This window comes from Harpia harpyja, chromosome 7, assembly GCF_026419915.1.
Source record: "Harpia harpyja isolate bHarHar1 chromosome 7, bHarHar1 primary haplotype, whole genome shotgun sequence".
In the NCBI taxonomy this organism is placed as follows: domain Eukaryota; kingdom Metazoa; phylum Chordata; class Aves; order Accipitriformes; family Accipitridae; genus Harpia; species Harpia harpyja.
This window is the reverse complement of record NC_068946.1, coordinates 24514726-24541279: the sequence shown is the minus strand read 5'-3', so window position 1 is coordinate 24541279 and position 26554 is coordinate 24514726. Positions and strand designations below refer to the sequence as shown.

The 26554-nt window shown below is 37.2% G+C and overlaps 2 protein-coding genes and 1 long non-coding RNA gene across 11 annotated transcripts in view; 1 reads left to right on the top strand and 2 right to left on the bottom strand.

Moving 5' to 3' along the window:
* DNAH7 (dynein axonemal heavy chain 7) overlaps positions 1-12310 on the top strand; it is a 117403-nt gene extending 105093 nt beyond the window's left edge. Inside the window, exons 54-64 of the mRNA XM_052793210.1 lie at positions 2-178; positions 1200-1361; positions 2128-2328; positions 3169-3330; positions 4771-4956; positions 5663-5800; positions 6549-6779; positions 7814-7966; positions 9796-9973; positions 11417-11520; positions 11922-12310. Of these exons, the coding sequence (XP_052649170.1) occupies positions 2-178; positions 1200-1361; positions 2128-2328; positions 3169-3330; positions 4771-4956; positions 5663-5800; positions 6549-6779; positions 7814-7966; positions 9796-9973; positions 11417-11520; positions 11922-12128 (1899 nt within the window). The 3' untranslated portion in view covers positions 12129-12310. The remainder of the gene's footprint in view (position 1; positions 179-1199; positions 1362-2127; positions 2329-3168; positions 3331-4770; positions 4957-5662; positions 5801-6548; positions 6780-7813; positions 7967-9795; positions 9974-11416; positions 11521-11921) is intronic.
* Positions 4413-9203, bottom strand: LOC128144409 (uncharacterized). Its single transcript, XR_008236073.1, has 2 exons — positions 8468-9203; positions 4413-6323 (listed from the first exon to the last, which is right to left on the bottom strand). It is a non-coding gene; the product is annotated as an uncharacterized LOC128144409 (long non-coding RNA).
* A 16-nt stretch (positions 12311-12326) lies between the features above and the next one.
* SLC39A10 (solute carrier family 39 member 10) overlaps positions 12327-26554 on the bottom strand; it is a 96351-nt gene continuing 82123 nt past the window's right edge. For 7 of the 9 annotated variants that reach the window (XM_052793201.1, XM_052793205.1, XM_052793202.1 and 4 more), the window contains 4 exons: positions 24641-25009; positions 22711-22791; positions 20913-21103; positions 12327-15555 (listed from right to left, as the gene is read on the bottom strand). In XM_052793201.1, coding sequence (XP_052649161.1) covers positions 15397-15555; positions 20913-21103; positions 22711-22791; positions 24641-25009 — 800 coding nt within the window. In that variant the 3' untranslated portion in view covers positions 12327-15396. The remainder of the gene's footprint in view (positions 15556-20912; positions 21104-22710; positions 22792-24640; positions 25010-26554) is intronic. The other 2 variants (XM_052793206.1, XM_052793208.1) reach the window with 2 other exon arrangements.

Genomic DNA, 26554 nt, shown 5'->3' with positions numbered 1-26554 from the left:
GCTAATACCAATGGTGCAGGAATTTATCATTCACAACCTGGGCCGTCCATTTATTGAGCCACCTCCATTTGATTTGTCAAAAGCATTTTCTGATAGTCATTCTTGTGCACCACTGATATTTATACTTTCTCCTGGTGCCGACCCCATGGCAGCCCTTCTTAAGTTTGCTGATGATCAGGTATTTTAATATCTCCAGACTTTTTTAATATAGTTGATGCTTGTGTGTGTGTGTACACGCATATGTTTTTATGAAGGACCTTTATTTAAGTAAAAGTTGAAGTGGCAAAGTAAGCTAAAAAACCTGTTTTTAACTGCCCCAAAACATGTTAAAATTGATCTCATTATTCTCTTTAACACAAAGCACTGATTAATGTAGATGAATTGTTTTTAGGAATGAATAATTTGTCTATTGTTTATAAGTAATTGTATGTTAAATATTTTTGGCATATTTTATAATGTTGGGATGTCATGATCTATTTAACTAATTAGTTTGTGTACTCTCAAATGGAAAAAAACCATAATGGTTTCAATATTCATTTTAAGGAATCTTATCTGAAAATGGTATTGTTTTTCTAATAAGCATTATGTGTAATGTATTACTTAATAAAAAACGCTGTAGTAATATAGGACCTTAGGGTCTTGGGTGGCATTTGCACCTCAGAATTCAAATATGGATTTTTGTTGGCTTTCACTGTCATTATTATGGTATTTAAAACAAAAAATTCCCAACAGCCTAAACTAGTTCTTATGTAGAAGAGTACTGTTATAATACTAGAAAGTTGCTGTTTTCTGGTAAGATGTATTTCTTGCATTTCCTGATTATTATTCTGTCAGAATTCTGTGCTGTTGAGAATGACAGACATACTTCAAGTCTCCAGCCACCAAGCTGCTAAAGTATCCTGCGTTTTATAGTAGGTGGTCTACCTCCTTAAAGAGCATACTGTTTTCAGGAGTATTTTGAAACTGTCAGAATTTTACAGTTCCTGATTAAATGGATGTGTAGCTGGAGCTTTTCACTGGTAGATAGATAAAAGGTTTTAGTCAACTGGAATGACATGAAAAAAAGATTTAGACTGGTTTTTGAAAGATACTGTACATTAACTGTTTCAAGAATACATATAGATGTGAACTGTCATACTAGAAGGTTTAGTGTATTTATGCCATATTGTTCTTACTTATAATATGCTTTCTATATGCAGGGATATGGTGGTACAAAGCTTAGTTCTCTGTCACTTGGTCAAGGCCAAGGTCCAATAGCCATGAAAATGATAGAGAAGGCAGTGAAGGAAGGAACATGGATAGTTCTGCAAAATTGCCATCTAGCAAGTTCATGGATGCCAATACTGGAAAGAGTCTGTGAGGTAAAAAAAGTATTATCTTCTTATAAATACTTTTGAACCTGTGTCTGATCCATACAGGCGAGTGAAAAGCCAGCTTCGCATACTTTGTGATGATTCCCGTTATATAAGGGTAATCATCACATATTGATTCTTTTTCCTTCTGCCTGCTGGAGTAGAAAGTGCTCACAAACATGGTGGGACTGGCCCATTCCTTGAATGGTAAATCCCAGCTGCTACAACAGTTTCTTCAGGCCAAGAGCTTTCATCATATGTCTATTGCTGCAGAAAAGCAGCATGCTAAGGAATTTTCCTCTTGAACAGCTATAGGTTTCCAAAGAGGTACTAGTGTATATTTCTTTCTTTTTTTGCCCCCCTTAATAAACTTAACACATTTCTGATGTATACATATTATTGCTATAGGCCTTCCCAGAACAGCTGTGTGACAGTAAGTGCAGTAAATGGGCAAAGTATACATTCCATTGCTCTTGTAGTACAGAGCCTGCACTTGGTTTTGTTCCTATATTCCACAAACATGCACAGAGAGGACAAATTTTAGTTCAAAATACTGAAGTGTTGAATAAAAATACACCAGCTGTAGAAGGCAAGTTGTCATTGAGTCATTGATGACTGTGACTTTGCTATAATCACATATAAGCATCTAAGAAATTAAATTTTGGACTGGTGTATTTTCCCACTTAAAAAAAAAAAAGCTTTAATTATAACACATGAGGTGTATATTAATCTGTTGTGTCTTCCAATTGCCTGTATTTATATGTGTTTATTGTAGGAGCTAAACCCTGATACAACACATCCAGATTTCCGAATTTGGCTCACCAGTTACCCATCTGCCACGTTCCCGGTGTCTGTACTTCAGAATGGAGTGAAGATGACTAATGAAGCACCAAAAGGTTTACGGGCCAATATAATTCGTTCATACCTGATGGATCCAATATCTGATCCTGACTTCTTCAACAGCTGCAGAAAACCTGTTAGTAATGCTGTATTGTAACTTTGTAAATCAGTTAAAGCAGACCCTGATGACTGTGTATGTCACACGGGGAAAAAACCTCCCAAATTAAATAGTTGTCTTCCACTGCAATGAAACTGGTTTTGATTACTGGCAATAGTGAAGTAAATTTAATTTTTATTTTATTGCTTGTCTCCTACTTCTTCAATTGAGATTTTGTGCTATGGCATTAATAATACAGCTCTCTAGTTTAAAAACCAAAAAATAAGACTGGGAAAAATCCTAACCACTCTTTTCATAATTAAATGTCTGTTTGCAAGTGTATTTTACATTATTTTTCTAATGTATGACCTCTAAGTGAGGTCATATACTTTACTAAATGGTCTCAATTGAAAAATGAAACAAAAGTTCCTATCTGAAGTTTTTCTTTAAGGGCCTGAAATCCTATCTTGATAATGAGAAAAAAAAAAAAGCAGAAATATTGTGTGAACGATGTTTTATAATACAATGGTGTAAAAAAAAAAAATTCATAGGTACATGGTCTCATACACATAGTTGTACGTGTCATGTATATTAATTACATATCCATGGATATATAGCTTTAAAAATGAAATTGCTTTGAGGGTTCACAGTGGTTTAAGACAATATTTAGAACTGATGCTCACAACAATTTGATGACTTCTTGCTGAAGGTCGTTGTATGTCAAGAAAAAGCTACCCCTGACTCATAAACAGTATGTTACCAGAGCAGGAGATGCTGGGTTTTGAGTGACTCAGACAGCACTGCTGTGCAGGATGTGAGAAAAAATGAAATGGTTTAAAGCAGCTATGAATTATTAACGGCCTTGCATTTGGTTTTAAGGCTGAGTTCAAGACATTGCTGTATGGCCTCTGCTTCTTCCACGCGCTGGTGCAAGAAAGGCGGAATTTTGGGCCGTTGGGTTGGAACATTCCGTACGAGTTCAATGAGACCGACCTGCGCATCAGCGTGCAGCAGCTGCACATCTTCCTCGACCAGTACGAGGTATAGCAACCTCTCACAGCAGTCACCGGGCCTTGCTTGCACTTTCTAGGGTTGGTGCATGTACCAACTGCAGGCTGAGTGCTGCCACAGCAACAGTTTAGTAGGGGCAGTGATTAGAAACCAAGGTCTACTTGCAATTCATTTTAAATGGTTAGTGTACCATGATCAGTATATAACTAATGTAGGAAACTTTCAAATTACAATTTATAAGTTCTGCCATGCAAATTAGAGCAGTGTTTGTTTCATATAGTTGCCTTATTCATTGGAATCTTATCCCGTCCTTAGGCAGGAGCTGTGGATTCGGCTGTTGGCAATGTTACTGCAAACTGTGAAATATCATACTAAACTACTTAATTGCTAACTGTGATTTACTTAATGATAGGGATAATACTAGATGCTGGACTGTTGCAGATTAATAACAACCTTGATCTATTTGTGTAAATTTGGCAGATGGTGTTTCCTTCCCTGTTTGCAGATCTAGGCAGTGGTTCATAGAAGCCTCTCTGCAATTTGCTAGCAATACGTGACACTTCTCTATGTTCCAGCTTCCTAGGCAACCCACTATAGCCAGAATCTGTTAAAGTTATGGCTGGGGGCAGGAACAGGGTGTTATTTTCAAACCACTGTCAGCCTGCAGTGTTTTTGGTTATCAACATGGTTAATAGGTAACTTGTGATTCAGCATGAGAAAGCAACTGCACGAAGGTGTGCGTTTCTTTTCCTGCCAGAGAATGAAGGGCGGGGGGAGGGTGTCTGAGGGAATGTCCTCCCATTATAGGACCAAAGCTTATAAGCAAATGTAGTGCCTAGGAGGGAGGGAAGGTCCCCCCCCTGCCCCCGAAAGATAGTAACTTGTACATAGTAAACAGATTTCCTGGTACTTTTTTCAACTGGTTTGCTTTATCTCAGTTCTCAGCGTATCACCCACTCTTGCCCTGACTTCCTGTAAACAATTTATCTCATCACTCATAATTTGTTCCTTTTATGCATCTAAGAGGAATCCAGCTTCTCCTACCCTCAAGACTTTAAGCATGTTTGCTTTTATTTTCTAAAAAAAAAAAAAAAAAAGTATGAGCACAGCTATACCCCTGTGACAGCATACATTTATTTTATAAGTATGTATAGCCAAACAAGTAGAGATACTTTTGGAAAAGTTTTCCATGAACTTGTACTCAGAGAGTTCCAGCTGCATTACTATGGTAATTTTTGGTGCTATTATTCTTCAAAAGAAGCAGTGCTGGGTGACTTGATAGATGACTATTAAAGTATTTGAAGATCAGGAGATCAATGGTACAAGCATGAACTAGCAAAAGTAAATAACAGCTTTTAAACTTTCCAGTAAGAATTCTAGATGACTTGCAAATAAATTACAATGATACCAATATGGCTGTCCATAGAAGTGCTAGACTGCAGTTCAGATCATTGTCTTGCTTTTTTTCAGGAGGTGCCACATGATGCCCTTCGCTATATGACTGGAGAATGTAATTATGGTGGCAGAGTCACTGATGACTGGGATCGGCGTACGCTCCGTAGTATTCTGAACATGTTCTTTTGCTCAGAAATCATTACAAATGTAGATTACAAATTTGATCCAAGTGGCCTTTATTTTGCTCCTCCTGAAGGAGATGTAAGTATCCCAGAACAACAGAATTCTCAACAGCTTATATTTTTAAAATATAGATCTATCTATCTTTCCTGACATCGATATGTGCCTCAGTGCTTACTGCTGTCACTGCTTGCTTTTGTGGCTTAATCTCACGTTCTATTAGGACTTGTTTCAGTGACTTCTAAGAAACAGAAATGATGTGAAAAAAACCCCCAACTACTGCCAATTAAATTGACCTTGCTCTGTGTGAGTCAGCATGCTTGGGGACAATAAGGGAGAAACACAGCCTGCTGAAGTTAAAAGCTTTATAAAATAGGCATAAGAGAATTAGTTGATCATGTCTGCTGGAGGTAGAAAGAACATAGTCATTAGCTTAATTTATCGCACAGGAGAGTTATGTTACCCATCAGCAAAACTTGGCAAGCAGTGCGCCCAGAAAGGGGCTGCAGCCCCTTGCACTAGGTATCTTACTTTGTAAGAGAATTTCCAACAGCTGTCAGAAATTTTGTCAGAAATTATTAACGCAAAGCCAATCCTGATTTCAGGGTAAGAGGATGGACCAAAGGAATTTGAGGCACAGTCAGCCCCTGTATTTCCTTTTATATCTTAGTTTACACACTGTATTCGTTACACTAGGGAAGTCTGTAGTGGTTTTGAGACACAGCTTGCAGCCTGTCATGGGCTGTTTCTGCATCTCCTTTTAAGTCTAGAATATTTCTTTTTTCAGTACCAAAGCTATATCGAATATACAAAGACAATTCCACTGAATCCTTCCCCGGAGGTGTTTGGAATGAACACAAATGCTGATATTGCCAAGGATCAGTCAGAAACGCAACTGTTATTTGATAACATTCTTCTTACACAGGTATGTAAAGAGTAAAAGTCACACACCATCTTACTGTAACTTTCTACTCTGTCTCCACATTAGTATGTTCAGACTTTTTTTTGTTTTTACTGTACCTTATTGTATTTTATCTCCATTCTAGTGAAATTACTGTTCCACTTACTTAAGAATCTTTTAAGGCTTTTTTGGCTTTGTATTTTTCCCATCTTCCTAATGAAACATAGCTTCTGTGATCATACAGTCAGTTTGCCTGTCTTCTCCTCCCCCCAGCTTTTAACAATTTTCAACTTCTTGGCCCACCTGTAAGCCAGGTACAATCTGGGGATACTATGGTTCCTGTAAGCTTCATGACGAAAATGAAGAGCTGAATATAGAGAGCAAGAGGGACATGGAAGGACAGCAAGACCGAACTTGGCACTGCTCTGTGCTGTTTCATCACAGCACCTGGCCAGCAAGTGGTGCTGACGGGTACATCCAAGATGGGGGGAGAAAGATTGGTTTACTCTGGAAGCAGGATTTCAGCAAAAAAGAGAAGGACACAAACCTGTAGGAAACCAGATTTTGTTAGTTCTAAGCTAATAACTTATTGCAATAATATAGGAAACTCTGAAACAAATTAATTTCAGTCACAGGGAAAGAGTGTTGGAACTGCAGTGATCTTTTAAACAATGCCTTTATAACAGCTCTATTTTCCTGCATTTTAACTACTTGCTTTCCTAAGTCGTCTTTCTTTTTCTCAAAATACATCCAAATGTTTGGCTCTCTCTAGTCTCGGGCGTCTGATGGTGGTGCAAAATCCACCAATGAAGTTGTTCATGAAGTCACAGGTGACATCCTGAGCAAACTTCATCCAAATTTTGACATTGAAGCAGCAATGAGAAGATATCCAACAACTTATACTCAAAGTATGAATACTGTGCTTGTCCAAGAGATGGGACGCTTTAACAAGTTACTGCAGACAATACGGGACTCCTGTGTTAACATCCAGAAAGCAATAAAGGTGAGCTGAAGATAACCTTTTAAGGCATATACCTAGAACCTAGACCCAATGCAAATAGCTTAGAGAACTGACCCTGAAGTCTGATTCAGGTCGGTCAGTCAAACACTTTAAAGCATCCAGATTCCAAACTGATTTATTGATCTGTATCTTAAAACTGATAGGAGTACAATGGAATATAAAAGTACTACTGTGCCTACTGTAGAGAAACTGAATCAGAAAGTTTTTAACTACAGATTTGCTAGCAAATAAGGCAAGCAGTAACTAGGTTCACATCTGTTTTTCTGCCTCAATGGCCTGAAAGACTGAAGCACCTCACACAATTTCTTACAGATGAAAGCAGATCTCCTCAACACCTCAAATAGCAAATTACTGCCAGTGAGGATTCCAGTTAAGATATCACAGTCTAAAGTCGATATTTTTTCTCAGTAGGAATCAAAAGCTACTGCTGTGCAAAATACAGAAAAAAAGCAGGAAAAAGTCACTTTGGGTAATTTTTATTTATCTGTTATAGCTTAAGGCTGATGAGGCATTTAAAAAAAACAAAGAAAAAAAACCCTCCCCAAAAACCCCACAAACGCCACTCCGCTCCCTGTTAAAGCCAAACCACAAGCTGAAAAGTCTGCCACTTTAGAATAAGGCACTTGCAGCAATGTCACAGAGTTTTGAGGAAACTTTAAATAATAATAAAAAAAGAGTATTTACACTTAGTAAAACTGAGAAGTGCTCTGGGAAGACCATGTTTCTGAGGAAGGATGAGAAGGGAGAATTTTCCAGTATGGGCAGTTTTCTCCAAAAGAGGCTATGGACCTTTTCCCTGACCAATCTAGTGACTAACTACCAGATCAGACAGAAGACTGCAGTAGCTTTTATGAAATCTATTATGTCCATTATTCTTGTTTTCAGTGTTGCTCTTCTCTGACTTAGCTAGAAGTTTATAGCATCTGTTGGACAGAGGGCAATGTTGATTTTTAATTCTTAAAGCAAGCCTGTTAGGCAAAGTATTTTGACATCTTCCTTTCCAAAATTTCTTTTAGGGGCTAGTAGTGATGTCTGCTGAACTGGAAGAAGTGGTAAGCAGCATTCTGAATGGCAAAATTCCAGGACTATGGATGAGTAAGTCTTACCCAAGCCTCAAGCCTCTGGGCAGCTATGTGACTGACTTCCTTAATAGACTGAAGTTCTTACAGGTGAGCATGCCCATTTATGCAAATTGTTCAATGCCACTTATTATTTTTGTCTATTGATGTCAGGTGACATCTCCACAAGTGAACACACACATTAATTACTTCCACTGAATAACTGACAGGTAAAGTTCAGTTCATTTGTGCATCTGTTTTGTATAGCTGTTTGCTCATTGCAGCATCTAATGAAGCACTACATTTTGCTACATACCCTAAACCTCACAAAGAGAGCTGCAGTATGTCAGTAATACTGTATGACAGAATTGGCCTTATGAAGTGAATTTACCAAGGGCTTCTTAAACTGCACATAGATCTGGTGGTGGTAATGAAGTTAATTAAAATAGAACTTCGGAAAGCACTGTTGAGTTCCTTTTCCAGTGAGCAAACTTAAATTAGTAAAACATTTTGACACAAAATCTTATGTTAAAGTCAAATACCAAACTTTCAATAAAAAGTGCTGGAGAAGAAAGCTGGATGAGTTTGGGAGAATCAATGGGGTTCCTTCACCTGTAAGAGTGCAGACTCCCAAAACTGAGTTTAAATGAGTAATATCTAGAGTCTCAGCACCATTCTGTGGCTTAGTAATCTCAGTCAGCTGAAGAAAACCAATCTCATCGCAGGTTGCCTACTCCATACCTGTTATAAGAGCAGGTCGCAAGACAGACAAAAGATCTAGGAACAAAAATCATAAGTAAATTAAAAAAAAAATTTAAAAAAATCAAAAGAGGGATCCAGTTTTAGGCCTAGAAGGTGATTCAGCAAATCTGCATTTCCAGAGAACCTCTATTTTATGTTTTTGGACACACATCACCGAGCCAACACACCTCAGTAACTTCCACTTTCATCTGTAGCAAGCCTGACAGCAGTATGTGTAAAGAACAAAAGTGCCATTTCTTAAACAGAATCCAGGACAGAAATTAAACTTGTACAAATGGAAAACTGCCAATAGCTATGAGGATGATTTTTTATTTCTTGAATGGAAACCTACTTATTAGTAGAGACAACTAGTTTAGTTGTCTTCACTGTAATTCTCTTCAGCAGATAGTTGTAGCAAAATTTTTTCAGACGTTATTCAAAACTGATGTTTGCAACAATCAGAAAAAGTTCTTCCTGCATGCAGTAAATATTCACCACTGCAACAGACCTCACATACATTACAAACAAATCCAATGAATTTTGGCATTTTTAAAAATCATTTTTATACAGAGGCCTCTACGGTGTAAGCTATTAAAAAACCCCACAAACAAACAACCCCCCCCCCCCCCAAATCAACAGAAGTTTAATTAGGCCACATATCCTCCTCATGAGGAAATCATCCCTCCTCATCTTCAACTTGCTGTACACGCTTACAACATGTGACACTGGCCCTGGAAGGGAGATATGACCCTTTCAAAGAGAAAACAGCCTGCAAAAAAACCCCGTCATTTGCACAGAGAAACAAAGTTCAATGCTGAACAGCCTTCAATAATGAGAGAGAGAGAGAAGGAGAATTGAACACTCATTTGATGAACTTAGAAGGATCATGTATGTTTAACAGACTTAGTCTAAATAAGTCAAGCTAAGTATTTCCAGGCAACAGTGTTGGGTTTTTTTTGTTTGAGGGTGTTTAGTTGGTTGGTTGGGTTTTTTTTAAAAACAGAAGCTAGTGACATTTTAAAAAGACACGGCAGCCATCCAGAGTTCCACTGCTTTCAGAAAAGAAAAAGACAATCCTGGATTCACAAAGGGAGAAATTACTCCTGCTGTTATTCTAGAAGATATTTGCTTTCCTAAATACTAAAAGAAATAAAAGGCAGGTTTTTTCTTTTGTCCTCCTCTCTCTTTTGCTGTTGCAGCTGTGGTATGAAAATGGAACTCCACCGGTCTTCTGGATTTCGGGATTCTTCTTCACTCAAGCGTTCTTAACAGGTGCCCAACAGAACTATGCCAGAAAATACACCATTCCAATAGACCTACTAGAATTTGACTATGAAGTGCTAGAAGATAAGGAATATGAAATTGCTCCTGAAGATGGTGAGTATGCATGACACAATTATCTGCCTTTGCTGATATATTCAGAAGATAACATTAATTTGCAGACTCAGAGTTATGCAATTAAGTTAATGAATTCAGCTGGAAAACATACACAACTGCACTGCTCCCCATGAGATACACAAAAAGTGAAGAGGCAAAATACTATTTGTCCTTAAAAATTTAAGATTAGTGAGATTAGTTCACCTCCTGGATTAGCATGCAGATGATAAATAACACCAACAGAGGACACTCCTTACCCCAAACTTCCCACAACAGATCAAACTTTCAAGTGATATCAAGCTTGCCTCCCCCCCCCCGCCACTTTATTTCACTCCATTAGCTTATATGTCTGAAGATGCATATTTTCCTAAGCCAAGGAAAACCAAACATTTACTAGAGAAGTTGGGTATGCTACTTCAACTATGCCTAGAAAAATATCTTATGGATATGATCACAATGTGCAATAGGGGATTGCTCGAGGGGGAAAAGTCCTATTTTTCATCAGACCACTTTATTATATATTACTTACCTTAGGTTTCAGTTGCAAATATGTTTGTTAGCCTGTCCTTCTTTAGAAAAAAGGACAGATTAAACGGAACTGTTCTTAATACTCTTTTTAATACTTTTCTGAGGATCAGTTTGACTGGAAGTTGTGTAAAAAGAAGGGCTTGGCAGGTTGCCTGGGAGAGCCCACACCCAGTCATTTTCTCTTGGGGCATGTTTACTTTTTGTTTTAGAAGTTACAGTTTTCAGTCTACGTAGCAAGAAGGTGCAAGTTTGATGAAAAACAGATGTTGCTGTCACTTTTTTTTTTCTTCTGGAGAGCTGATGGAATGACAGCTGTCATTCTGTCATGTCATTATGACATGTCAAAATACAGGTATTTATGTTTTTTAAACATTTAAAGACTACTTTTTTTCTTTACTGCCTTAATGAACTGCTTGAGAAAGGTATAAGCAAGTGGCACTTTGAAACATTAGCAATGAAACAGTGTGAGGACTAACTAGTGAAAGACTGTTTATACCATCAAATCTCCAACTTTGGAAACAGTAAAGCTGACCAATATGTAGTACATACAGAAAAGTCTGTAATAATGACAACTGTAAAAATAGTGTCCTGTACTGTGGAATAATTTTTCAGCTCCGTCATTCAACGTTCAACATTCAGAAAAGGCTGGATACACTATGATATTGCTAGACATTGTAACTTTATAAAACTTTATAGAATTGTAATCATAATAAATTGTAATGAAGTATAAGATGTTATACTCAAAGTTTGTGTTATACTCAGTTATTTGATCATCACTTGGAACACACAAAATTGACAAAGTCCCACACACTCAATTAACCGACATTTTGCAAAGTGCATTGCACTACCTGCTGCTCTCAGCTAGAAGACATTTTCAGTTTTTGCATAATATAGTATCTCTTCCAACTGATTCAGGGGTCTACGTTCAGGGATTGTTCTTGGATGGAGCACGCTGGAACAGGCAAACTAAGAAGCTAGGAGAATCTCATCCAAAAATCCTCTATGATACAGTACCTGTGGTCAGTATCTTTTGTTTGGTGACATTTTATAGTATTATATACCAACAAATACTGTAGTACTAACACTCCCAAGTTCTAGTTGAAGGAAGTAACAGGGTAATTCTTAAAAAAGAAAATGATTTAACTGAAATGTTTTGTGTTGAAATAGAAATTAAGTGTCTGAGAGGAGCTGAGAATCCTTTGCTAATAATGACAGTGACAGAAGTTTGGTGTTGCATATTATGGGAGGGGAAGCAATCTGCTAAGAAAGAGGAAACAAGAAACTGGTTTTCAGGGCTATGTGTTAAAAAGCAAACAAAACAAAAACCCAACAATGTCAAGATACTTTGGCCAAGCCCAAACTCTTTCCCTATTTTTTTTCCTAACCAAGATGAAAAGGATTATTTTATTCTTTACTGCAGATATGGCTAAAGCCGTGTAAGAGAGCAGACATTCCACAGCGACCAAGTTACCTGGCCCCAGTGTACAAGACCAGCGAGAGAAGAGGGATCCTGTCAACTACAGGCCATTCCACCAACTTTGTCATTGCAATGACTCTGCCTTCAGACAAACCGCAAGAACACTGGATCAGGCGGGGTGTGGCATTACTATGTCAGCTTAACTCATAAACCTGTCACAATTTACGCAGGTAGGTGCATTTTCCAGATCACTTACAAGGGATGTATGTCAGTCCTGAAATTTCACGTAAAAAGAGAAATCAAAATGAGTTTGTTTATAATGTTGCATTTGTGCCTTTCATGAGATTTGAAAAAAAATACTAAAATACACAGGTGCACAATAAAACCTTATAAAAGCCAACAAAAATATCTGCTCCTTGAATAATTTTATTTTCTGAAGGCTCCTTATTTATAAGGAACATACATAAAATGAACACAACACTGTTGACAATGAACAAAACAGCATTTGATCATTTCCAGCTTTATAAAATTTAAAAAAATGATTTAGTTATAACAAAAAGACTGATAGCTCAGCAAGTTATCTTATAGGACCATAATCACATTTTAAACCATAGACTCAATTGTTAATGGGGAAAGAAAAATTAAAAAAAAAAAAAAAAAAAATCACACTGCATCTAGCAACTACAATATTTTCTAAGCATAATCACAGCGGATTGAGTGCAATGTGATCTACATCAAAATTCATATGGGATGTCACATGGTGACAGCATTGTAATATACAAGTAACATTTATGCCCTCCAACAAATACAAGTTAAATGAGACTCTGGATTCAAGCAGAATGGAATGTTGAAGCCAAGTAGAAATGTAGTGGAATTCAGATTGTCTGTAACATGACTCAAAAGCGTACATTAGTATCACTTGGAATTGAATACTGGTGGAAAATATAGAAGTCACAGCTGTTACACTGCTCTTCATAACTTGTAATAAATACTAGAAAATTAAAGGGAACAACCCATATTTAATGAAAAATACAGTACCTACCTTCAAGGACCATGTTTTTCCCTTGTCTGAAGATGGTCTTGGAAGGAAGTTAACTATTTTCCTATAGAGGCAGTGTATTAAGCTATAACCATATTCCAACTAATACAAAAGTAAATATACTACCTGAAGTACAGAAATCTTCATTTGAAAAGAATTAAAAGAAATAAACTTTAAAAAATGATTTGACAAAATATCAGTTCAACCACATAATGACCCCCTTATACTCGACAGAATTAACAGAAAAGGAAAATTAAGGGTCAGTTTAATACATAAGAAACAGGCTGTTTAAACTTAGATCCTCAGAAGGTATCCAGTGAGTTATGTCTCTCTGAAAATGGTATTCAGTGACCTAACATGGGTACTATGAAAAAATGTCACCCAGGATATTTACACTGCAGAAATTCAGTAATCTGAAGCTAACAGTGTGTTTTGCTAATTAGGGTCCAATAGTAAACGTGTTTAAAGAAGAAAAAAGAAAACCTGAATTCAGAGCATCAAATGGTTGCATGCCTGAACTCTGGGCTTTTGGATTCTTCACTGAAGAAACTGCGCCCTTTGAAATGGACCCTTAATACTGTTTCTTGATGCTGCACATTAGGAAGAAATACTGGCAAGAACCAACCGATATCTTTAAAACATGAGCTGCTCTCACTAAAAACTAAACTGACCAATGACACTTCAAAAAATAAAGGGCCACAGGAAACACACATTAACTTGAAATGGAATGAAGATACCAACTGGCTCTCATTAAAGGCATTAGGATCAGTGTTTTTAGCAGCTACAGTGGCACCAAGCAGACTGAAACAAAACTTACAGCACATAGTCAAAATACAGCTTTTACCTGGCATACACATAAAAGAAGACAAACTGTATGTTTTAAAAAAGGCTACTACCATGCTTAGGACTGGTACTACAGAATCAACTTGCACTCCTCACAAACTCACAATTTTTTTAAGGAGATGGGTACAAGAAGAACTAACTCATGTCTGGCAATATAAGCATATCGGCACAATCCGATGTAGCACAGCTGATCCCAGCAAGTTAAGGCCCAAATTTGTAGTCTATCCTTCCCAATTACACATACCACAGATCTATCATGTCTGCTTTTTAATACTCTAAATACCAAAATGGTAAAAAAATATCATAGAAATTAACTCCTTTATGCTGGAAGTAGAAATCTTCTTACATACCCTCCACTGCCAGAAATGGCCAGTGCTACAATGTCTGATATCAAGGCATTGTAGAAACAGATTTTGATCTGATATTACAGTATTGTAAATAACCTACCAGTACTACGTACAGAGAACATAATTTAACCTTTGTGCCCAGGTTCAGTAACCACCATCTTGCACTTTGGATTGTTTTAACATGAAGACGAGAAAACAGTCCAAAATAATTGTTTAAAAAAGTGGAGAAATTCCCATATGGATTCTCTGTTAAAAGAGTTTGCACAAATTCACAGCCACAATTCTTCAGTAGTTTATGCTGCAAGTGGCACACAATACATGTTTAGCATCTGTAAAAAGAATCAGAAATAGCTCAATAATTCCAACATCAGGGATTTCCCCAAGCTAATGCTAATTCTACTGCATTTTGCATTTTCCTACTAATATCAAGGAACAAACATCAAATAAATCTTAGTCAGGAAAAACATTGTCAAACTGGTCCTTGACAGAACATAGCACTTTGCAGTGTATATTGCAACAGCCTGCCTTCTTACACATGAAGTTTATAATGATGGAGTGCACCTTAACACATACTCTAAGAATTTAAACAGTGTTTAGGTTTTGGGTTTCTTTTTTAAAATTTAAAAATGTCACAGTGGTTTCCAATCACGTGCTGTTGTAAGATTTAACACTTCAAGTCACCCATATGCAGAAGAATCAGTACAGAATGAATAATATACACACACACATATATATATGCATGCATATCTGTATATATCTATCTCTCTATATATCTATACGTATATAGAGAGAGATAGATGCATGTGCTACTTACTTAATACTTATGTGGCACTAAAAGCTTACATAGGCTCCTTGCAGAGGTATGAATTTCAGCTGTAACATTTTCTGGGTTCTGTTCAAATGTACTAATGAAATGGTATTTTCCCAAATGAGTAGATCATTCACTGTACTTTTTCTTTCTTAAGCAAGCAGTGCTTCCTATATAGTACACTGAACTTGGCATTTATTTCTCATATTCAGTATTTCCTAATTGTCGATCACTTGAGTTTAGAAGATGCATTGGGTGATATCATCTGATTTGAATTAGAAAAAAAGCAGAAGTTAATCTACAACAGAAATGAATATACTGTAGTTGTGTAAGTAGTGCAAGCCACTGCTTTTCCTCTGAGCAATGTGCATACAGTGAAACAGTGCAGACTCGAAGCCATACAGTAACATTATTGTAACCACAGTGATTACCAGAATTAGGTCAAAACTGGATGTCAAGCACAATTTTATCTTCATAGAGGGCAATCACCAGCATGATGGCAAATCCAAGAAGCAGGCCTAGATTCTGAAGAATGAACTGCCCCACGGGACAATAACCATGCTCTTCATTATCTCCATCTCCATGAAGCATTTCTGGAAGCTAAAAGGAAAAACAATTTAGCAAGTTACTTCACCTCTATTCCACTTATACACAGAAAAGTTTACAAGGTGATATTGTCAAGAATAAACACTCCAGGATTCAGTTATAAAACCAATACACTAAGACATAGCTTAAACTCTACCTAACCAGTACATTTGATTAAAAACATGATCACATAATGTATTTACAAAACAAACTAAAAATGCCTTTCCTCTCCTTTGAACTCTTTTTTCTTAAGCTTTTACTGGATCACACATCTACTTGAACTTCAACTTCCTCAAGGACCAGCCCAGCACTCTCCAAGTTCTGCTCTTTTGAGTTCTTTTACTCAATTAAAATTGTCATGCTCAAATAAACATAATAAAAATCTTTAACTATTTTTACAGTAATTGCATTGCTATAAATATACCCTTTACAATTACTTTGCTGATTAACTTAGCCATTCATTTGTCATGTTACATGCTTACACATATTCACATACATGTCCCTTTTAAATATGGGAATAACAGCTACAAGTAATTCAAGAGAAATTCTATGTGAAGCTATAAAAAAATTCTGAAAGCTCTGGATATTCTATATATTCCTCACCTATGAAGAAAAGTCAAACAGTACTGACAAAAGCAACAAATCAATAATAGTGGTCTTGAAAGATGTAAAAATAAATCTTATTAAGTGTCTTACAAAGCCACCCAAACAGAAGAGAAATAAAATATTTTACAAAGAAATTATTTCAAGAAAGCATGAAGTAAATGAAGGAATTCCTTCAAGTCATACTTAGTACAGAAGAACAAAATGGAAACTTCAGGTAGTACACAGCATGAGTCCTATTTATTGCTCTTCATTAGATAGGCTAGAATAGTTTTAGTTATTCCGAGTACCTGAATACTGCACAACAGAAAATGACAAATTGTCAGAGTATCAGATCTGCTAAAAACCTAAATATATTACCCATCTGGTCTTGTATTACTCTATATTTCAAAAAGATACATAAAGCTGACAATTAATTTGACCCACTGAGCATTTAAATATAAAAAATATACTGGTGTGAAAAATGTTTATCACCTATACAATAGACCAGGCAGCTTAACAGCAAGCACTACACCAAATTACAAAGTACCGTTAAGTCAGTAAGAATAAATGAAGTAATCACAGACTTTACACTACTGAAGATTGCTACATAGCTCTCATGTTGTCAGGCAAGATTTGTTGCAGAATTATTTTCTTTTTAATAAATCAGAGTTGTATTTACCAAGTAATACAAAACCTAATCAGAGAATTGTGCTAGAATTGCTACTGCCAATTCTCACCTTCATGTTTCTTGAATGGAAGATCTGCACGTAATTCAAATTTTGTAATCAACTTCTACAGAGACATACTATTGCTGTTCCAACTCTAAAGATGCTGTTAAGAATAATCAAGGAGTATTCTGGCATCTGTTTCAAAGCCTAGGAAGAGCACAGTGCTCCGTCTCTAAAACTTCCAAAGTTTCCAGTCATGGCCATGAAAAGGGAGAGTATGATGAGTAGAAGTGGAAGTCTTAGCTACGGATAGTGACAGCTGTCATATATTCCCAAAACTGGGGAACTGAACAGCAAGTAAAAGACCCCTTTAAAATAGAAAAAAAGGTTGTTTAACAGTAACCAGTGCTATGGGTGCACTCTCCATCACTGTCTTAAAAATATTTATTTTTACTGTCGCCATATCTGAAGGGACGCGCTCAAGCTCCTCCTTCTTGTACTCAGAGCCTGAGTAGGCAGGCAGAGCAGACCAGTGTCACTTTGCTCTCCCTCAGCTGCAGAATCCCAGTGTAGAAAGGGTCCTGGAAAGACTTTGAGAGGGAAGGAGGAAGGAGGCTGTGCACTGCAAGAACTTGTTACTGGCAAAAGCCCTCCCTCCATCTTTGAGATACAGCCCACACAGACACGAGCACTGTAGGAACCTCTTGCATATTCACATTTACCCGGAGGCAAATCTCCTTGAAGTGCCTCATTTGAATATAGGTACTGCCCAACGCTCTACACAGTACTGCTTCAACTCTGATGTCTCTGGAATGCTGCAGTAGCTAAAGGAGGTATAAACAGAACTTCAGATAGCAGCTTGGTAGGCATGAAGAAGAAATTATTCAGAGAAGCCACAGATGTTTTTTGAGATCTGGTGGAACATGGCCTGGATGAAAAAAAGGCTTCACCTTAGTATTAGTATAATGGGCTTTAACACTGCTGGTTATCTACTTTGACAGCACATCTAAAGATTACTAAACTTTTTGCTTTATTAGCTATTGATGTGACCAATTTCAGGGACCATATAAAGAGTCTGGTCCTGTCAGCAGAAAAAAAAATAACACCCTCTTGAAGGTGAAAGCTTAGTTTCAGCCCTAGAGATGTAAGGAATGAAAAATATAGCAGATGATAGATAAATTTATTTTCCAGTAAGATGAAATGATTCAGGTTGGACTGGGAAGGAATATAGGAAAAGTCAATGTACTCATTCAAACCAAAACAGCAGTGTCAGGAAGGAGGATATTATGATTATTCTTCTGATAGTTATCACCAAATGAAACGTCACAAGAGATCATGGAAAGACTGAAGGATTTAGAAAGAAAGGCCTGAGTTTTGGTTCTACTGGAGAAGAGCATGCTTACCATTAGAAAACACGTAATTAGACAAACTTCAGGACAGTTGGATGCAAAAATACCAAAAAGTCCATTCTGAATGGGCTGGTCTAAGGAATGGATGGAGAACTGCACCTATGTGAACCTCTGTCAAGCTAGGGAGGGATCAAAATCTGTTCTTATTAAGTGTCAGATAACAAGGTCTTTGAGAGGGAGGGAGATTATGGAAACATCAAGACAGAAATCTGGTGCAGTTTCAAGCGTGTCTTGCAGAACCTTTCCTGCTCTTGTTTAGTCAGACCATTGGGGCTTGACTATTTGGTTGCTACTATGATGACTGAGGAAAAGGACAAGGGATAAAAGAATGAAAATACTGCTTTCCTTTATACATGATGTCTTCAGTCAAAATAAGTACAGGCAATAAGTATCAGCCACAGGACTTATAAGCAAGTGGTATTTCAGTAATTATAGGCTACTGCAGAACATCTAAAGTTGCATGAAGGATCACTCTCAGCTACGCAGACACTATTTAGCAAGCCCTGAAAAGGACTTACTTGTAATAGATTAGAGCAACTTCATCACTAGAGTGTATTTACAAATTAAAGTCTCAATAATGAAGTGAAATATGCCATGGTGTGATGGCCAATGCTTGGCTTCCATGAGTCCTAGTCATAAAGGACCTAATGGCAAGCAGGACTGAATGAGATGAAGATCACAGGAGCAGCCTCCGCCACTGTGTCCTGCTTTGACCTGTGCTCAAGGCCCCATTTGATGACTACTAATGGGACTAACATGGGCTCTTCAAAACCAAAACTGAGTTTAAGAGAAAGTGCTCAGATGTGGAAGATGCCACCTAGAAGCAAGCTGGAAGCCCCACTGACACTAAGTTTCTTAAGCACCAACGTGGCAGTAGTGCTGAACACAGAACTAACCACAGAGGTAAATTTGCTAAAGGGCAGAACGGCCAAGATGGCTTCTGCTGATACCAGGAAATTCAGTGGAAACTGAACCCTCGCTTTCAGCGGTCTTCACTGGTGCTTCAATGATACCACTGAGGCTGAGAAACCAGACTGAGCAGCCATGGCTAGGAACTGGCAACTATTGGCCACAGCAGCAAAGGGCAGAGGGATCTTCATAACGTCAGCTGCTTTAGTTAGCACCAGGGAAATAATACAATCAGCCCACAGCAGAGCAGACATCTGACAGCCTCATAGACAGTGATCTGACAAAGATGTCATGCTGTTTCAGTGAGAATTGCTGAAAACCTAAGTCTGTGTCAGTGGCTTGAAGTAACTGACAGATGCCTGCCTGCTTTGACAAGTCAGCCAGTGAGAGTCAAACATCATACGTTTCACTCCTATACCAGTTAACTTTTAAGGAAGCTGCTAAAAAACATGGTTTGAAAACAGGATAGTCAGCACAAATGTATGCATGAGAGCAGAACTAGCAGTGTAGGCTAACAAACAGAGCTACCAGGTACAGCAACAAAATCTCTGAAGAAAATTTGGAAAGTTGAAGAAAATGCATGGTTTAAAATACTTCAGGACAGTAAAATATTCCATTTTACCCACAGCTGAAAACTAAAACAGGCTGGTCCTCATTCCAGTAAACCCAACCCTCTACAGAGATGCCATGAGGTTGAACAAAATCTCTGCTGGAACACCACCCAAAGCCAGAACCCCAGTTACATTTAAGTATTTTTCTATAAGCAGTATGTAGCCACACCAGGTGATCCAAGTGGCAATCTACTGATAATAGGTAGATAATAGGCTACTTAGTCTAGCTAAGGAGAAAAATAACAAGAGTAGTTTGTGAATGAAGCAACTGAAATCTAGGAAGCCACTCCACAAAAAGCTGTCTGAACCCTTATGAATTAAAGCTTTAACTAGGTTGGAGTTCCTAGTCTAATTGGTTAATAATTTAACACAATACAAGATCTGTCCTTAAAATCCAGGGAAGTGATGCATCTTTTTCTCTGTACATTAAGGCAGAAAGGGGCATTACAAAATACACCAAAAATGAAAACGGATTTCATCATTGCTGGGTTTGGGAAAGACAAGAAGTGAGAAAATTGGCTTATTTAAATGCAGCTCTGAAGCTGCTTAGGAGAGAAATCAGGACTGAATATGGACTGATACTGTATGCACAAGTGCATTACTGCCTGAAGGATCTGGATCTACGGTGTACACACACTAAATATAATGTACCTATATGTTCTTGATGCAGCAGCATTTTTCCACCAGATAATTTTTTAAAATGCTAATCACCACAAGAGCTATGTATTACCAGCCGCTCATGCTAAGAGTTCAGACTAAGCTTTCCCTAATGAAATATATGAAGATTAAATTTTAGTGAAGAACTATTCTAAATACTGGATTGAACTCCAGCATCTAATGCCCCATCCGCAAAACCAGTCATCCTATTTTTATTAGTGGGAAGTTATTATTTTTACTAGTTCATTAGTGGGAAGTGTAAGTGGCTTTCCCAGCCCCCCTGTAGTTTTTGTATTTTAACAGGAGTCAGTGGCAGACTTCGGTAGCAGAAACCCAAACAGGCAAGCAACTATAAAACTTCACATCTCTCAAAGTATCTGCAACATTTTAAAAAGTCGTAGAACAGAAACAGCCATTTACTGTCTACAGATATTTTATGCATATAACAAAAAAAGTTCTGTCATAGATGCCACTTCAAGTCCTAGGTTTTATGCATGGAATGCAAAAATGACACAGAATCATAACAACCTTACCATGTCAACCAATGCCACATAGAGGAACATGCCTGCAGTGATTGCAAAGATCCACAGGGTGATGTTATTAGCATACTGTCCCACTGCTGTGCCTATCAGCATCCCTATGTAAGCCATCATGGCAGACAGGAGGTTGTACACAATAGCTTGCTTTACTGTCATACCTGCTTTAAGAAGCACAGCAAAGTCACCTAAAATGGAGACAGAACACAGGGGTTTAGTGTCAATGCTTCTCAGGAGAGTAAGTAGACAAATTAGCCTACACTTACTATCTCACCAATCCAAGGCATTGCCAAAGTAAAAATGCTGCTACAGAGGCTCAGAGGAAGACTAGGCAACAGGATATGACAACTCTTATAAGAACTGTATTTATGTACAGCAATCCCTTGATTAAAATATGATTTAAATGTGCCTATTCATCGTGCTGATTGTCAGAAAGGTAATGGTGATTAACCGTTAAAGGTAAATGGAGGAGTCTAGATCTGGTCCTCCCACAGAGAATACACCTGTGCATACAGACTTGTCTTCATAGAAGTTCTTCATGGCACATAAAGCAGAGGCTTAGTTTTGATCAATACCTGTGAAAATTCCTCTTAGCTATATACACCTCATTCTGCAAATTCAAGAGGAGGGTAACAAGACCTGAGTCCCCACAGAAAGGTGACAATGAATTTGAGAAAAATAGCACTAGGAAACTAGCACATTCAGAAAGAATGACTTCACATCCATGCTGAATCAGTTTTCTGGTTTAAGACATGCCAGGTTAACCCGTTTTATTTTGAATTCAGGACAGGTCTGCTACAATTGCTGATAGAGGTAGACGTTCTAGAAAGATCTAAATTTTCATCTTGTAATCAGCTTTGATAGTTTTACTCCCTTCAAACTGAACTTCTGTGAATATGAGGAGTGGAAGATGATATGCAGTCATGAGGGTAATTAATATAATATTCTCATGTCAGATATGCTAGAAATTGTTTAATCTAGAATCAAAACCTAGAATCAAAATAAAAAATATGTACAGTGAACTACTCACTTCTCATACAAGGTTAATTTAATCATGTTAACCTAGCAAGTTATAAGCACACCAATATATATTGCAATCCTTTATATGCTGCAGCAGCTTCACTTAACTAATAATTGTACAGCACCGTTGTCAAACCATGAACATCTGCTCTGTTATTTCCCATCTGTGCCCATTACCTACCTTATACTTAGTATCTGCCTATATAAAATGTGCACTAAAATTTCATGCAATGTGTCTTATGGCTCACAGGAAAACAACAGGTTTCATCGTGGTTAGCTAACACCAAGAAGAAATGCTTCAGTTAGGGGGGGAAGAATCAATGGTACTGGCAACAATGCCTACAGGCTTTAGCATAAATAGTCATCAGCACTTGCTGGACTCAGCAACAATTGGTACAAAGCATCTTCTGAAGAATTTTACTTACATAAACTTGTGTTTACTTATGTAACTTAACATTGTGTAAGACAATGCCACACAGAGTAGTGTGAAACACTCTCTATAAAATGCAGAGGTATAACACCTAAATGTAAATTGTATGCTCCTAAGAACATTTTTAAAACATGTTCAAAAAGCTTCACAAAACTGCTGTAACTAGATACCTACAAATATAATCCTGTATTAATGTTCTCATTATGTACTTTGAAGCAATATTTTTCCATTACTCCGAAGTTCTGGTCACCCTTGCAGCATCTGCATTCCATTATGCTTATCAGGATGAGTATTGCAACAGCTTTTAGATAAATATTTTGTACAGATGAAGAATAGAATTGTTACCTAATTCATGGGGAAGCTCATGACAAAATACTGCTATAGATGTACTAATTCCTCCTGTCAGTCCAGCACTAAAAGCTGCTCCTAGGGGGGGGGAAAAAAAAAAAAATCCAAATGATAATTTACTATTTTCAAGTCAGAAACTTTAATCAACAGACTTTCAAGAGATGACACCCTTCTGTTAGAATGCACGCTCTAATATTTTTTCATTATGTCTGTGTCCTGTCTGTATATAAACTGAAAATATTGGAAGTATCCTGGATGTGCATTACCACCGCATACTTTATTACTCAGTTTATCTGAAAGACAAATCCTGGGAGAGGAGAACACGACCGAGCAAAACAGAGACATAAAGGCAACAAGCTAAAAGGCAACAAGCTAATAAATAGCACCACTTTTACATTTTTAGGAACTCTCAAGTAGATCATGACAGTTAAGAATGCACATGAGCAACAGTCTAGCTCTCTTCTTTCCAGGTTGGAAATCCAAACTAATATTTAACCCATAACCTCTCTTATTTCCTTTATGCTTATTTGTAGAGCACATATCAGCAACATTAATAAGCCAGACCTGGAAAATAACAACGAGAAAAACATCGGCATAAACTTCTTTCAGTAACTTTTGTGTAAGCCAATTTAATTCAATCAACTTTAAGTTCATACCTTAAATAATTCTGAGATAAGAAAACTGGTATTAAATTTCTGTACTGTAGCAGAGAAACGCACAAGAGCTGGTAGTGAGCAGTCAAAACAGGCAAAATAAAGTAGAAAGAGAAAACACAATCTGAAGACAGAGAGAAAATTTAACTTTCCTCTGGATTCCTCATAACTTGACATATTAACAAGATGAACATGCTTTTCTAAAATCTACATTTTACCAAAGAATCAGCTGTTTGGGCTTGACACAGGAATATTTAGAAATGGAGTTGCAATACAGTGAAGATCTCAACAGATGGCGTAGTGATCCTTTTTGGCCTTAGAAGCCACTGTCTAAATGTCTTACCTGTTTAATGTGAAAATGAAGCAAAAAGTTAATTTTTATGGAGTTTAGTTTCTTTAGAAATTGTTTGGAGAAACTGTAGTAGATTCCATTGTTAAGTCCAGAACCTAATAAGTAGCTTATCCCCCGCCCTTCAAAATGGGTATGTTCCTTCTGCTAGTAGTTCAGAACCCTGTGTACTCTTAGTAGCTACCTTAGTAAAAATTAAAAGTATGCACTTCAGTATTCTCACCATCATTTTGAATTGTATGACATCTATTAAAAAACTACTGTGTTTTACAGTTCAAATCACACTTAGAGGCTTATGTGAATCAAAGTTGATTTAATAAATCTATTAAGATCTGTTTGGTACTTCAATTTCTTCTACATTTAGCTAGAAATTAATCTATACTGAGCATAAGCCAAAACAACACTTTGCTCAAACAAAAATTAAATTACACTAAGTAGCACTTTTAAAAAAAATTATTTCAGTAACCTGACTCATAGTACATTTATTATTTACAAGTACTGTATAATTCTATATATTAATAATAATTGAAATAGTACTATTGTTACAAATAAATATTGTAAGTAAGACTGAAAGGCACTTATTTATTATTCAAAGGCAATTACAAAGACCCAAACAACAAGTGTGCATTACACGTGCTCCATAACTCATAAGAAGGTTTGTCTGCACCTACTTTTATTTGGCAGAGATTGCACTGTCACTACTATCAATACAGTAATCTTGGTGGAAACAGCCACAGAATATTAACAATGGGAAGACTATTACAATTAATGGCCTTTTAATTTCTGCTCTGAAGGAGATTAAACAATGCCAGTAACCATAGGAGCTAACTGGAAGCCTTACCTGTGATCACTGATAAGGAAAATATTACCAAAGTTACTAAAGGTAAGAAGAAACTGTTGAGAAATATTCAGTGCTTTTGCTTACCGATTGCTAAGCCATCACTAAAGTTGTGAATGCCATCTCCCATAATTACCATCCAAGCAATATTAGCTATCCCAGTATCTTTCAGGTCTTTTCCAGAATGACAGTGGCCATGGGAATGATGGGAATGTTTGTGATGCCAGTGATGACTGTGTTTTCTAGCTATCATTTTATCTTCGCCATGGCTGTCATACTCTGAATCATGAAGATCATGCTCTTGAGCAGCATGCGAGACATCATTGTGAGAATGGTGCATATTGTTGTCCTCTTCTACAGACAAGAAGTTTTTGGGAGGGGACTCCAGCTGGCCATCTAAATCAGTTAGTTCAGTCTCATTGAGTCGATCTTCAGATAGAACTGAGTCATCTGCTCCTAGATTGAAGCCAGTTGGGAGAGATACTGCATTAATTCTCATTTAAAATATCACCAGGAACTACTGCATCATTGAGTTAAGAATTTAACTTCTTTGCGAAAACAAAAAAATATTTTAATACATCCCAATCTAGTAACTTTGTTGTCAACGTTCAGCCAAAAGAATAAATCTCTCACCGCCCCATTTTTTCACAGGTAGAAGTCTCCACTACAAGGCAACAGCACTGTATCCGTAGCACACAAAGTCAGTTTTAGCCCGACCTAGGCTTGTATCTGTAATTTTGCTACTGACGAAGTTTATGGTTCAACATTGGAAAAGGACAGTTGCCAGAACGATAATAATGTCTTGTATGCTGTAGATGGAATCTGAATGGCTCAGGAAACCTTAACTGGCTACTCTCTATGCATGCCCATACAGGTCACAACTTAGCCTTCACTGAAGCATACCCAGATCTGCCACTGATACAACAGATCTTTAAATAGTTTATTGCATGCATCTTTGCATCAGATGCTTGTGTCATACAGTGAGCTCCTTCAATGTAGCTCATTACCCTGCTAGCAATCAAAGCCATTTTTACAAAGAAATACAAAGCGAAAACAATGCAGAAGGCATACATGCAGGAATTTTAAGTCTACTAATATTTCTAAAGTATTAATAAATAAATGAAACTGGCAATCTATGCTCCAGGAAACAAAACCAATTGTGGAAAAAAAGCAGTTCTGGACAATGAAGTTATTAGCAATAATTCAACAAAAATATTTCCAAGTCAAAAATAAGTAAACAGTAAGTGGAATTAAAAAACCAGGCACAGAGTACTTAAACAGCAAAGAGTTCTAGATAAACAGGCTCTTAAACATCATTTGGAAGCTGTTTAAAAAGAAATGGAATGGCCATTCAGGTGGCACTGCAGTTCAAAATTCAAATTCAGCACGGGCTTCCAGTGCCTGTAGCACGAATGATTTACTGATCAGCACAGTGCACTTTCAGAGGAACAGTGTTATAAAACCAGTACATACTCCACATTATTAGAAGCAAAATTCCTCTCATTGCCCGTTAAAAGAAAATGAAGACATTTCAAATGCATGTACCACCATCCTCACAGTTGAAAGTCTTCCTATGTTCTATGTCAATGTCCCAAATCCCATTTCAAATTGTTTGAGTTGAGAAGGCTACAGTCCTAACTCTCCCTTCTACAAACCATTCAAATTAACAGAATTGCATTTGTATAAATATAGCCTAGGTATTCTCCATCAACAAATCAATTCAGCAGCCATGCAGACAACAGAAAGGGAAGGTGATGAAGCAAAGCCCTTCCCCTTCCCTCACCCGATCAAGAAGGGTGATATGGCATTCCTTCTGGGTACACACTGCATGAGCATTCAGACTGTCATGAAGGAACAGTATGTGAAAGTTGTTTTGGATACCTAAGGAATATTCAGAATACTTGGCTGTATTTATGAAAAGAATTTAATTTTGTTTAGCCTTCTCAGCCAAACTATAATTGGTCAGAGGCTGGAATCTTCAAAGTGAAACAGATATCCCCT